The sequence below is a fragment of the Coccomyxa subellipsoidea genome (assembly GCF_000258705.1).
Source record: "Coccomyxa subellipsoidea C-169, whole genome shotgun sequence".
NCBI lineage: Eukaryota > Viridiplantae > Chlorophyta > Trebouxiophyceae > Coccomyxaceae > Coccomyxa > Coccomyxa subellipsoidea.
Genome location: NW_005178042.1, coordinates 2,317,462 through 2,331,416, shown reverse-complemented (window position 1 = coordinate 2,331,416; position 13,955 = coordinate 2,317,462). Strand labels below are relative to the sequence as shown.

Genomic DNA, 13,955 nt, shown 5'->3' with positions numbered 1-13,955 from the left:
TATCTTGGAACTCGATGCCCCTGCAGGGGCATCAGCCTCCACACAGCTGTGTGGAGGCTCCACCACGATCGACAGATATAGCCATTGTGACAACAGATATGCTGCCGTGTTGTTGTCGCATGTCTACGGTATAGAAATCATGCATTCACACCAACATCAGAAGGAATGTCCCTTCAAATTTCGAAAACAAAGGCATTCGCCAACGTAGGGCCAGAAAAGTCCCACGTGGGTGGGTGGGTTGCACCTCAGCTTCGCCTGGCGTATCCGAACGCTGGGGTCAGTCGTCAGCCCCTACCACCTCTTCAGGTTGGAACTTTTCGAGGGATCGTCGTCCTGACACCACCTAAAGCGGATGCACGGCGCAGACGTGCATCACGCGAGCTGCTGGTACAGCAATGCGATCGGCAAGGTTTGAGTTCTAGCTCGGGCAGACAGCAGGCCACCGAGCCAATAAGCTAATACATGGCTAGGAGCAGCATGGACGCTGCCGAGCCACAGAAAAGGTTGGGATCGACGGAAATGGAGGAATCTGCGCGCTTGTCCGCGGATGCCGCAGCGTTTCTGCTGGAGAACCAGAAGGGCCTGAGGATGCACAGGATAATGCTCACCTTCAAGAGCAGTGGTGGGGCGCTACAAGAGCACTCATGTGTATAATTCAATATGAATAAATCAAAATTTTTCAAAAAAAAAATGCGTAAATATCTTCACACTTCGGGTCTGACAGAGTAGTACACAACCTTGAGCCTGCAAGTGGGAGACATACTGACGGTTAGAAAATGCATTCATATTGTTTCTGGAGGAGCCAAGGTTCACGATGCCCTCTTTTACCTGCTATGTAGTGTGTACATTACAAAGCCTGTTGCACACAGCCTCTTGTGGCTTTCGAGCAGAAGTGCGCCACCTCTGGTACCCCTCTTAGTGATATTGCATGGCGCCTCTACACGGCACCAGGAATAAATAACATTCGTCTTAATGCCCGGCTGAAGCAGTTCCTTGGCATGTGCAGGCCTTGAGGTGCAGTTCATGCAGGCAGCTGCCAAGGAGAGGTGGCCGGTGCTGATGGCCATCTTCTGCTTTGATCTGGTCACCTACACAATCCGCGTGGGCGCCAAGGCGGTGGCCGAGGGGCCTGAAGCGGTGCTGCCGGCGCTCTTCGCGCTGTCGCCGCAGCTGTTGAACATGGCAGTGCTGTACATGGCAATCCACTGGATCAACTGGCGCAGCCGGCTGGCCAAGGGCAAGATCTGGGCCGCCTGCCAGGTACAGCTGCTGCTCCGCTGCACTCTGCAATCCCTGGTGCTCAGAGCGAGCATGCATGCATACTCACCCCTGTCTTCGTGGACATCCCTCTCCGCATGCATGTAGTCCCATGTCCCCTGCATGCAGCCTGCGCTTTCAGGGACCAGGTCCCGGAGTGTTGTTGTCTGGGCCTGAGACCTCAATCATGACGGCATTCTGCTGGCTGGGCACTAGGGTCTCAGAGAGTTCGGTTCTTACCTGGGCTTCTTGGTCTGTCATGATGGCATCTTGCTACCCAGGGACTAAGGTCCCAGAGAGCGTTTGTCCGGGCTCGGCAGTCTGTCATAATGCCATGTTCTTGCTAAATCTATGTATCCAAGTTAGACCTGACCGAGAAATAACTCATGCAGGAGGAGCTGCTGCTGTCGCTGGTGGTGGCGATGGCGATATCCTGGCTGCTGCTGAGCCTGCGCACGGAGAGCGCGCAGGACTACATCTTTGCCTGCTTCTTCCTCATATGCACCTCCTCGCTGCTGAAGATCCGGTGGCTGCTGGGCACGCTGGCACTGACACCGCCGCTGCTGCTGGTGGCCAGCGCGCAGCTGTGGAACCCGGCCATGACCGCGGTGCTGCCGCGCGACGCCGAGGTCCATATCACCGTCGCATGGGCCACCGGCGGCCTCATGTCCTTCGTCGCAGACTCCTACCGCAGGTGCCGCCCTCTCACCTCTGGGAAAGATGTCTGCTACATCAATGATGCACATGTTTTGTTGATGCATGCTGCAGGCTGGACTGACCTGCCAAACCCGTGACTGTGAAGGCCAGTGTCAGAGCCCTTTGCATGCCCTTCTTGTTGATTCTGCCATTGGTCATTGTCCTGTCGGGCAGCTCTTCTTGCAAGCGGCCAGTGTCACAGCAACAGCTTTGACCAGGTCGCTCAGACCAAGTAGCTGTTGATACCAGCCGAATCCGCATAAATGGGTTTGTGAAGGGGCCACGTCCACGCAGAAGGCAGCAACTTGATGGTGTCTGACAGAGCGCTGCGGTTGAATCTGCAGGCAGATGTTTGCGAATGCCGAGCTGGCGAGGGCAGCGGCGGAGAAGGAGATAGAGGAGGCTCGCGCGCGGACGGCCGCACAGCGCGCTTTGGCAGACGCGCAGGCGCAGGCGGCGCACCGCACGCTCGTGGTGGCACGGGAGAAGGCTGGCAACGAGGCCAAGTCGCTCTTCATGAGCCTCATGATGCACGAGGTGCGCTTTTTTTATCAGCTACAATCGCTATTTCACCTGGGATCTTGGGCAAGCGTTGCTGGCTCATGGAAGGAATTTATGTGTGTCTCGGGAATGTTGTCCGGCTGTGTTTACTGCTTGAAGAATGTACCTACCACAATTGCAACAGGCCGCAGGCAGACATGCATGGAAAGGTATGCACCATGATATGTGCATACGTTGAGGTGCTGCAGGCCAAACCCCGGGGTCCATGGGGTCTCTGTGAGCCTTGCCTGAGATATGGAGGTGGCTGTGCTGCAGGTGCGCACGCCGCTGAACGGGTGCCTGGCGAGTGCGGAGATGCTGCTGGAGACGGACCTGGGCCCCGAGCAGCGCGAGCTGGCCAAGACCATCCGCGTCTCCGGCTCCATCCTGCTCTCCACCGTCTCCAACTTCCTCGACTTCTTCAAGATTGAGGCCGGCAAGCAGCTCGACGTTGTGCGCACCGAGATGGATGTGCAGGTGCCCCTTTTGGCCCTCTCAAGCCCCCCGCAAATTGCTAGCAGTGCCTTTCTGTTGCCTGGTGACGCTGTCCGTAGTACATGCACCATTGGCGCGCCACTGGCACCTGCTGGGCGACTGATTTCTATTTGTGCTTGGCTCAACCGCCCCGCAGGTGTTTGTGCAGTGTCAATGGTGCAGAAGCTTCGGATGGTGTCACAAGGTCGCGTTTATTGTGCGATTTACCGAGAGTCAGGAGCAAGGGTGGGGCTGACAATTGAGCATGGTATAATCTTCGCAGGAGGTGGTGGACGACGTGCATTGCATCATAGAGGCGATGATTGGGCGCAGCTCGGACGTGCGGCTGCGGCGGCCGCTGCTGCATGGAGTCCCCCACGTTGTGCTGGGGGACCCAGGCCGCGTGCGCGGCGTGCTGCTGAACCTGTACACCAATGCAGCCAAGTTCACCAAGAAGGGCGCCATCTCCCTTAAGGTGCACCTTCCCAAGTTCTAATGGCGCCTCCCTGTTGATGAGTGCTGCAGATAAGTAAATAATCATATTGTCTCGTTGGTGATACTCACAGCGTCGTGTGGAGTCAGCTCTGTCCTCCCCATCTGCAATTCCCTTTCACGGAGTGGCCAAATGTTCATCAAGCATGCATGAAGGCGACATGTGCAACTCCCAACACCCTCCATGGGGTGTCTTTGCTGCAGCCAAGAGCTGCTCATGAGTCCCTGGGCATCTCAAATATGATTCTGTCGCTGCGCATGGCAGCACATGGCAAGCTGCTGGGCAGCTGTCATGCAGTCTCTTACACTCCACAATCACCTCCATGCCGGACTCGTCCTCTGCTGGAGCTGGAGTGATATTTTGAATGACAGCATGCAGATTTCACAGTGTTGCGGGATGAAGGAATGAGAGGTGGTGTGCTGGTGCAGGTGTTTGTGGCTGGTGCGGAGTACAAGGGGCCCAACAGCAGAGAAAGCCGGCGAAGGAAGCAGGCCTCACATAAGCCCGCTGTGTCACCCTCCCCGTTCTCAACACCCTTCAGCGCCGACGCTCAGCGCAGCTTTGACTACGGCTGCTCGTCCCCAGAAGACAGCACCAGCCCAAATGTGGGTTGTCTGTGCACCCTGCAGCGCCATGCACTTGTTCAGCTCATCAATAAGCAAAGTGTGCATTGCCCCTTTGCCCGACCTAGGCCTGTCTTCTGCACACCCCTGCCCTGTTTAGTAGAACAGGGTGCCCTTCAAACAGGTCATCTGGACATTTGGAAGGCCAGAGGAGCCCATGTTAGAACAGCGCCCCTGCCTTTAGCTTTACACTTTGCATGCTGCGGTGCCACAACAGGTGTCTGAGATTACTATGCCGCACAGGGGCAGCAACATCCTGTAGAGATGAATGTGAATGGGAGTACTCCGGCTGCTGGCGGCCCTGCCATGCTGGATGCGATGCAGTCCGCCCTGTACTGGCCCTCACACAGCACCTCCCAGCCTGACCCTGAATCCAGGTGAGGAACTGCATGGGATGGCTTCCACCTCGGTCTTAAGTCAATATGTGATTTAGTGAACTCTTGAAGTGCCAGCTTGACCAGCTAGACTCATGGAGGCACCTGATTGGGAAGGCAGGGATGCAATGGCAGGCCTGGCTTGGGCATGGGGCACGTTGTACTTGAGTACCCTGTGGCATGTACTTCTCTTGGACGGTCATGTCTTGTCTGAAGCTCATGGTTGTGTGACTGTGACAGGCTGGAGGGGCCCTTCACCTGTAATCTACCCTCAGTGAATGAGGTGGACGCCATGTCTGCATCCCCTTCTGCCAATCTGAGCGAAGGTACGCACAACCCACCAATGGAGCAGACATCTGTGCATCCCTTGCCTGACAGAGGCTCGCAGCACCTCCTCTGTATTTTGTGCCGGCCTCTCGTTCTCCTCTACTTGGATGCGTCAGCTGCTGACAGATACATGCACGCCTTCCTGGAACACGCCGGCACCTGAGCCCGGAGTAGGCACCTGAGCCCGGAGTAGAGCCGTAGAGTTGCATTGCATTGAATGTGTTTGGTGCACGGGTGCAGTTGGTTCCCAGCATGCGCTCAATGGCACCAGGCGAACGAGCCCAGACAGGCCTGGGAGCAGCAGGCTCCCCACCGAGCAGGAGAGGAAGAGTGGAGATGGATCGGGTCAGCACAGCATGGGCAGGTGAGTCTCTTTGTCCAGCTCTATGTTCTTGGCAGCTTCTGCAACTTCTGCAAGGACTGGTCATGGGCATCTTTTAACCTTGTGGTGTTGTTATGCATGACATGCTTGATGAGCGGTGTGCCAACGTGCAGGTTCAGTGGGGATTCGGCAGAGGACAAGCGCGGTCACAATCAGAGGGGGGCTGCAATTGCATCGCAGCAGGATGCAGCAGCGCAAGTCAGCGCGGAGCCAAGGGTCCCAGATGAGGTGAAGTTGAAACCAGACCAGCAGCCGTCCGTGAGTGGGGCTCAGGTGCGTTGCCGATTCATTACAGCGTCTCACCCCATCTCTGATTTAAGGGGTGTTCACATGACCCAAAGTATCAATGCATGGCGATGTTTGCACTGAATATGTCTGGTCTGGTGCAGGCTGATAGCAGTGTGAGTGAAGCGTCGCCAATCCGGGACCCTGGTGCCGGCTTGGAGACAGTGCAGTCAGATGAAAATGGCTGGCATAGTGTGCTGTCCAGCAGGTGCGCTGCACCCCAGCAAATAATCTTGAATGAGTTGCTGATTTCTATAGGAATGTTCCCAGCAAAATTGTCATATATGCCGTCATGTACTTCAGTGAAGAGGAGAAGTTTGATCCGCACGCAGTAATGTAATTTTGGCTGAATCCTTTGCATTGCTGCCACTCATACTGGCTAGCAGATGCTGCTCAGCTACAAAAGTTTGAGCTCCTCTTCTGTGGTGCGCTGAGATTCAGACAGAGGGTTACGATATTCCTTGCTGGTGCAGGCGGGACGCACCGGCCAGTACGTCAGGGAGAGATGGCGATTCTGGCTCGGCAGAGAGGTGCCTGGTGTTTGAGGTTTCAGACACCGGCTGCGGCGTCGCCAAGGAGGGACTGTGCAGCTTATTCAAGGAGTATGTACAGGCAAGTTTGCGGGCAAGAACACTATTGTTGCACCTCGTATCATCGGGGTACTTTTTTGTCATGTGCCGGGATGGCCCTTCAGTCCAATCATGTAGTATGCTGGTTTTGTGCATGTGGCATGTAATTTGCCAACCTGCAATACATACCCACAGCAAGAAGTGTGCGCTTTTGCTTGAGGATTGCCAGGCTGTTTCCAAGTGAGTTGGGACATTACTGGAGTCAGGCTAGGAGTATCTCAGCAAAAGTGCCCTCTTCTTCTGCTTTTAGCCGGGCGGAATAGCAAAGTGACACGCATCTGGGTGTGCTGCAGGGGACGGAGGATGAGATGCGGCGGCCGCGGCATGCGGGGGGCACGGGCCTGGGCCTGAGCATCTGCAGCAAGCAGGTGGCGGTTCTGGGCGGCCGCATCGGCGCGGCATCCAAGCCGGCCGTCGGGTCGACCTTCTGGTTCACCATCCCACTCATCACCCCCGACATGTCCCCCTCCAAGTGCGCCGCTGCCCCATGCAAATCCCGCTATTATCAGATGCCATGTAGTTATTTTGAGAGTGAAATTGCATGGTTCTGACTCACTGCTACCACAGTGGCTCAGGAACCCTGGGGGTTGTCATTGCTGTTGCAGCAGATAGAGGCTACTTCTTCCAGGATGGGCTCTTCGCTGTCTGTCATGTCTAGCTGTACCTTTCTGGCCTTTGTGCTTTTAGTTGTGTGGGGCTGTGATGACGGGAAAGCCATCTCCCACAATGGGAGACTCAACTTCATCATTGTTAGAGCAACATTGTCAGAGATGTAAGGGATTGGAGAAAAGCTGAGAGGGGGTGTGTTTGTGACGTGTGTCGCAGTGCGCTGCTGCACGTGCGGCGGACGGCGTCGTGGAGCAGCCGGGACGCATTCACGGACGGGCACCTGGCGGAGGAGCGCGAGTCGCTGCGGCCGGGCGCGCGCACACGGGCCGCCACCAGCCGCGCCCACGCCTACCGCAAATTCCACGCCTCCGCCCAGCGCTCCTCCTCCGACTCTCAGAAGACCGTTGAGGTGCTGCATCCCCCCTCCGCCTCTGGCAAACATCTGCTCCACCCATCGTCTACCTTTTCGCTTGACCGTTGGAGGGCCAAGGCCAAGCCGTCAGCACCCTTGCCACAGGGGCAGGCTGGATCCTGGATCTTTGAGGTCGGAGCAAAGAGGCAGGTTCTGAGGGAGGCCCAGAGCCCGCATATGCGTTCCCTGCAAGACATCTGATCTCTATTCACTCCTTTTCGTCGTATCGGGTCATGGCTGAGGGGAGCGAGTGCGCAGGCTGTTGGGCAGCTCGGGGAGGTGCTGGTAGGCAGCCCTGGCGAGGGCGGCATGTCGGCGGCGCGCTGGATGATGGCGGCCGAGGAGGCGCAGCGGCGTAGGTCGGAGAGCAGTGCAGCCGTCAACGACGCCGTCACCCTCGCGCGCAACAGCCGCCACCTCTCCCTCCGCCTGCCCTTCACCTCGCCCCTCTCCCAGGACTGCCTGCACATTGCTGGTGCTTCCATACACCAGCTCTCATGCTCTTCTTCCACTAGTAGTGGACATATGAACATGCAGCTTTTCTGCATACTGCTTTTGAAAATCGTCAGTTTTGCGAGTTCCTTTTTGCTCTGCGAGAGTCATGGGCAAGGCCGCTTCTGCTGCCAGTTTTGTAGCAGCAGGCCTGTTTGCTTTGCTAGCATTACCTGCAGCTGTAAGTCCTGTGCAAGCCTGCTTGCTGGGTGGGTACTTTGAAGGATTGTGCTGATAAAACTCCTGGTAAGAGCCTGTCAATGAAAAGGGTCTAATCTTTCCATGCTGACGTTTGAGCAGCCGCAGGGTCGCCGGCGGCGCAGATGGCGGAGGCGCGTGCTCTGCTGCACTTCAGCAGCCTGCACGGCCAGTCCGACAATGCGACCGCGGCCTTTTCCGCGGACGTGCGAGCCACCCTGCGCAGCAGTCTCGACCGCTCCAAGAGCGCAGCTTCCAACGCCGGCGATGCCATTGCCTCGCTGCGGCCCTCTGCTTCCCTCGAGCGCTCTCCCGGCTCGCTCCCACCGGTGCGGCTCCCCTTCCAGCCCGAATTGCCAACTATGGAATTATGTATAATCGGCCCCCTTTGAGCCCAATCACCAATAATGGAACCATGTATATGCGCCCCCTTTCAGCCCAATCACCAAGTATGGAACCATGTATATGCGGCCCCCTTTCAGCCCGAATCACCAATTATGGAATCATGTACAACAATTGGGAAACCAACTGCAAGCGGTAAAAGATATGTTGCCTGTGGTCTGGTTGTGCTAATGTGCAAATGTGACACCTTCTCTATAACATTACTGAGTGATCTGCTTGTAGTGCAAGTTATCAGTGTGCTATGTTGAGCTTAATATACGTCTGCAACTCTGACAAGTGGGTCTGTGGCTTGCAGGTACATACAGAGGTGAAACAGCCACCCCAGGCTGGGCCGCAGCCGGGACTGCAGGATTTGCAGGGCCTCTTGCCCAGCCCCTCGTCATCCCACGCCAGCAGCAGCAGAGAAGATTCTTTGGTGGGTTCCCATCTTCTGCGGTGTCCTATACACAATTGAGCTTGTAGGCTGGGGGCCCTGGGCAGTGATGAGAAAACATTGTTCTATCTCTTAGGTTTCCCTCTGAAGAACTACCAATTCGACGCTTTCTGAGCCCTGCCCCTCTGCCTTGTAGACTTCCTTGCTCTGATAGCTGCGCCAGCGTTCAACAGTGCATTCGTGCTTCCTTGAAAAACTGCATTAACCCCAAAAATTCGCAGGAAGTATTCATATTCCCCCTTGCTGATTACTGAGGTTTATGCGTGCGCTGCAGGCTGCGTCTCAGCCAGTATCAATCAGCCTGACACAGCAGCAGCAGAACCAGCAGCAGCCGCAGCCGGATGCATATAGCATGCAGCGCGCCGCGGCAACATCGATGCCCTCCCAGGACATCATGGATCACAACCACAACAGGGGCCACAGCGCCTTCAGCAGTGCGGCCAAGCGCAACTCGTATGGCGGCGGCGGCGGCGCGGGCGCGTCGGACGGCTTTGCCGGCCGCCGCAAGGCGCCCATGCGGCCCAGCATGGAGCTGCGCTGCAAGCAGCTCGATTTCTCCCTCCTGCAGGTGCATGCTTTAACACCTAGCTGGCCACTGCCTCTCCCCTTCCAGGTGCATGGTGGGCCGAGCGCTTGGCGCTTCTGCCCGTCCGGGGGCTGCCCAGGCCGACTCTTGGGCTAGGGATTTGCGAAGCCGACGTGGGTGCCTGCACGGCAAAGCCAAGAGCGAGTTCTCATAGCTGCGGAGACTTCCTTGAAATGTTAGGCACCTGAATTTGCTCGCTTGTTGCTTTGCTAATAATGCATTGCAGCTCAACGTACCTGCTTCAGTCTCTGGCCTGTGGCTTTATCTGGGGTGTTGGGAGTCAGTGTTGCAAAAAGTCCCCTCTTCTTGTACCCTGCTTGACGCTGTGATTTCTTTGCACGTCCAAGGCCTTCCAATGGAAATTTGTTGGTGATGAAAAGGGAGTATCTCAAAAGTAAAATGTATGGATATATTATCAGTGCCCTGAGAAGTGCTTGGTATGGTGTGCGCAGGGGCGGCGGGTGCTTCTGGCAGAGGACAATTTGATAAACCAGACGGTGGCGAAGAAGATGCTGACGGTGCTGGGCCTGGTCTGCGAGGTGGCCTGCAACGGGCAGGAGGGCGTCGACGCCGTCAAGCGCGGCGCGGCCGACGGCCGGCCCTTCGACTGCGTGCTCATGGACATGGCCATGCCCATCATGGGGGGCGTCGAGGCCGCCCGGGTGAGCAGTTTCCCTTGTCGCAGTGATATTGTCACTCTGCGTTTCCTGCGCTCGCCTTGGAAGTGCCTGACAAGGTGATTCTTGGGCACATTTTCGCTGGGTTCAAGGGCGAACAGATGTCCGTGTGCTCCAGTGGAATTGTCTCCTCAGTTCACATTGGAAGGCGCCATTGCCTTGAGCGTACAAGGCTGCCTATGTTCAGCACCTGTGCATCAGCACCTGTGCATCGGCTCTTTCGAAGAATATGATCAGCGCATGCGATCAGAGTATAAGACAGGTGCTTGAGCGACGGGCCATAATCAATCAGATGTATTTTCCTGCGGCTCAGGTGCTGCGGCGGCTGGGGTACACGCTGCCGATTGTGGCGATGACGGCCAACGCGAGCGACCGCGACCGCGACGAGTGCCTGAATGCCGGCATGGACGGCTTCCTGTCCAAGCCCGTGCTCAAGAATCGGCTCGCCGAGGCCATCGTGCAGGTCATCTCCGGCCGCGCGCGCTACAAAGACGCCAGCGTCGCGCTCGCCCCCCTCAAGGCCCTCTGAGAGGCCTGAGGCCATTCTCAAGGGCCTCATCCTGTGCTGGTGCCCCAGCCTGAGGTTTTGGTGGCGCAATGCGGGGAAGTGGTGGTGCTGCCTTTGTTGGCGTATGCGTGTTTGTGCGAATATTGAAAAGCGTAGCGCATGTGAGGAAGTCGTCGTGCCAACAATGCGGAAGGGCGTGGGGGAGTAATGGGTGATCTTGCGCACGCTCTCTAGATGTTCCTGCACGGCCCTGGAATCTGAGGACTCGGTGTTGGGAGGGGTCAATAAGGGAGTGTTGGGGATTGAATGAGCGAGACAGTGAGTGAAGTGAGAGATGTGCCGGGGTAGGCCTCGTGTAAAATGAGTAGTGGTACAAGGGACCAGCATCAGTGTCTTCTGCTATTTTCAGATCAGGCCACGCACATGCTTTGGATTTTCTCAGCGAGTTGAATGTTATCTCAGGTTCTTGCCGCCATTGCAGCTGAACGGCAAAATCTCGTTTTGTGGAGAGCCTGTTCATGATCCCCCAGTACGAAAAATCTTGTTGGGGCAGCAATCAAGGTAGCCTACTCGCGAAGAATTGAAACCAGGCTGGTGCTGTTCAGCATGTTTGAAGTGCATGAGAAATTCCTGATTCTTTTCCGCCCGTGCATATGCATGGTATACAGACATGTTTTACATTTGCTCGTTTCTGCTGGCTGTGGAGTGTCTATCATATTAGTCATACGCTCGGAACAGATCAACGCGCTGCATGTTGTAGGTCTAGATCTTGGAGGATCAGTTCATGCGTGCATTTGATGTCAGTGTGCAGTGGCAGCAGAAAAACGCAGCGCTTGAGGTACCGTGCAGAGCACCTCCAGTAAGTTCTGAGTAATTTCTGGCGCAAAACCTTTTTATGCCGCAACAACATTGTAATAGTTTTGCCACTGAGGTCATATAGGATCAGATGGCGCATCACAAGGCAATATTATTGCACTTACTATGTAGCTCCGTGAGCAGATTGCAAAATCAAAAAAACCTTCAGCACATCATGATCCATAATATGTGATCACTGACACAACTTGCAACATGAAGCTGCCAAACTGGCAAGCAACACAATCGACAACGCAAAAAGAATGAGGGCCCCCGCAGAGTCACCCTGAGCAATGCTGAGCATCAAAGCCTGACGGCATGACAAACAGCCAACGGGATCAGGCACCAGACATTGGGCACCCCTGTGCCAGGCATTTGAATAACGTGAACCGGACTAATTGCTGTACCAACAAGTAGCGCCCGCAGCGGCCGCAAGGCCAATCGACCCTGATGGGTCTGTTGCTGATCACCCTTGATTTCATTCGTCGCCCCATCTCTCAGGGGGCATTATTATATATATTCCGTCAAGCCAAGTGATCACAAAGGCAAATGGGCTTAAGTCAATTGGCCAAAATCATCATTTCTCTATCATTGACTGGCAGCGATGCACTGTCCCTTTCAGGCTGCCAGGTCGGGCGTCTTTTGGTGCGCGACGTCCACGAGCTTGCCGATGACTTTGGCGGGGTTGCCGGCCACCAGCATGTCTTCCTCCACCGGCTTGAGCACCATCGACCCGGCTGCCACGCGCGCCCGTCTCCCCACCTGGATGTTCCCTACATGCCAGAAGCCGTGCCCCAGTCAGCCACGTTCCCTCTCCCCCGGCATGGTGCAGCCGCTGCTAGGGGCATTGAAGGTACACATTTCAATATATGATGTCTGTTGGTCACCGCCAGTGCTCCGCAGCACATGCAAGCGAGATTGTACTGCACAGATACTGACCAGGACCCCAGGCAATAAGCGTCCTATGGGCTCCCCCACAAGGCTGTCTTGAGAACAAAGAAACAGTCTTGAGATCTGTGTGGGGTTTATGTCATGGTGACAGCTGTTGCCAGGTGCAGGGCGCACCGAGGATGGTGGCCTTGACGCCGATCTGGACGTAGTCGCCAATCTTGGGGTGTCGGTCCCCCCGGTTGTTGCCGGTGCCCCCCAGCGTCACATGCTGCATGATTGTCACATGGTCCCCCACCACCGCCTCCTCTCCCACTACAACACCTGCACCCCAACAGCAACCACATCCCTCACAATGACCAAGTACACCTTGCGCCAGCATCCAGGAGCAGCAAGAGCTTTTCATGACCAAAGAGGTTCAAATCAATGCGCCATTATTACAGGGCAGCAAGAGCTGATCAATGGCTCAAGAGATTCAATTCACATCAGGCATGAGAGTGCAAGGGATTGCAAGCTCACCGATGGGGTGCGCCAGGAACACTCCTCTGCCGAAGCGCGCCGCCGGGTGCAGGTCAGCTCCCAGCGCTCTGCTCGTCAGCGACTGGACCCAGCAAGCACACAGCCAGTCAGGCACACCGCTGCAGCACCCCTACTTTGCTGGAACCCTCTCCATGCAGAACCATCATTCCAAACAACACAAACGCTAGGTATGGTGCATCTGCAAATGGGCAGGAAGACAGGAGAGTGTGGCTGCAGCGGCGACTGACCGAGATGCGCAGGGCGGAGGTTTTCTGGCCGGCCTGCCAGGCGGCGTGCGCGACGCGCTGCAGCTGCAGGCTGTGGAAGCCGCCGTGGTACAGCAGCGCACCCGCCAGCGATGTGCACGCCTCATCCTGCACCCAGAAAATCCTTTTTCAAGCATGCCCTGTTCTCTACGTTATTGGAGGGAACAGAGCTGCAGCCATGCCCTTGCTTGCCCCCAGTGGTAAACCCAGGCTCTGCAGGAAACAACCCCTGGCCTGATCCCACTGACAACCAGTGGGAAGAAGCTGCACAACACGTGGAGGAGAGCCACAAAGATCGCCCAGCTTGGTCAAGAAGGAATTTCTGGCGCCCAATTCCCCGATACGTGCACTCGCCCCCTCACAACTCGCCCGCCAGCAACAGTCACCCAGGGCATGCAAATGCACGAGTACGGCCATGAGCACTCCAGAGGCGGTCAGGAAGGGGCAGTATCACAGAAGGAGCCTCAACGGTGACGTGGAAATGATTGCTTAAAAGCCCCTAATCAGAAGGTGTTGAAAGGAGGGGAAATGGCCAGCGCACCCGGGTGCGCACGGCGAGGAGGTCGGCGAGGGTGGATGCGCGCGTGCCGGAGAGGGCGTCGCGGAACATGGCGTACATGGTCGTCATCTCGTCCTCCTCGTTCGCGTCCGCCAGCCGGTGTGCCAGCACAAACGCCACCGCGTCGCTGAAGCTCCGCTGGCTGCACACCGCCGCGTTTATAAAGGACGACAGCATCGGCTCCGCGCGCGCACTCTCCGCCGCCTCCCGTCTGCGCACGTGGAAGGATGTGTCAGGCAGCGGCGTGCCCTCAAGCCTGTTTTTCAAAGTTAGTCACTGCAGTGGCAAATGCACGGGGAGTACACTGTGGGAATGCCGTCCCGCTTGCGCCATGGGGCGGGCAAAGTCTCAGAGCGCGTGTACAAATTGCATGCATGCATGCCGCCTGGCAGTGAGTACCTGCCTCCTGTTCTGGGCCGCCTTCTTGTGTTTGGAGACAGCACAAGTAGCCTGCCTCGCAGCGCCGGCCTCGGA

The 13,955-nt window shown here is 56.5% G+C and overlaps 2 protein-coding genes across 2 annotated transcripts; one reads left to right on the top strand and one right to left on the bottom strand.

The window, feature by feature from the left end:
- Positions 1-9,670: 9,670 nt before the first annotated feature.
- On the top strand, positions 9,671-10,418 carry COCSUDRAFT_11065 (hypothetical protein; the record flags this gene model as incomplete). The annotated part of the gene is made up of 2 exons (XM_005651960.1): positions 9,671-9,874; positions 10,203-10,418. Coding segments are annotated over 2 exons (420 nt in total), but the record flags the coding sequence as incomplete, so codon positions are not given.
- Positions 10,419-11,682: 1,264 nt separating this feature from the next.
- COCSUDRAFT_52176 (trimeric LpxA-like protein) lies at positions 11,683-13,658 on the bottom strand (the record flags this gene model as incomplete). Its single annotated transcript, XM_005651959.1, has 5 exons — positions 11,683-12,022; positions 12,315-12,461; positions 12,657-12,738; positions 12,905-13,030; positions 13,464-13,658. 5 exons carry the CDS (start codon positions 13,656-13,658, stop codon positions 11,868-11,870), a joined length of 705 nt encoding a protein of 234 aa, XP_005652016.1. The 3' UTR covers positions 11,683-11,867.
- Positions 13,659-13,955: the final 297 nt, after the last annotated feature.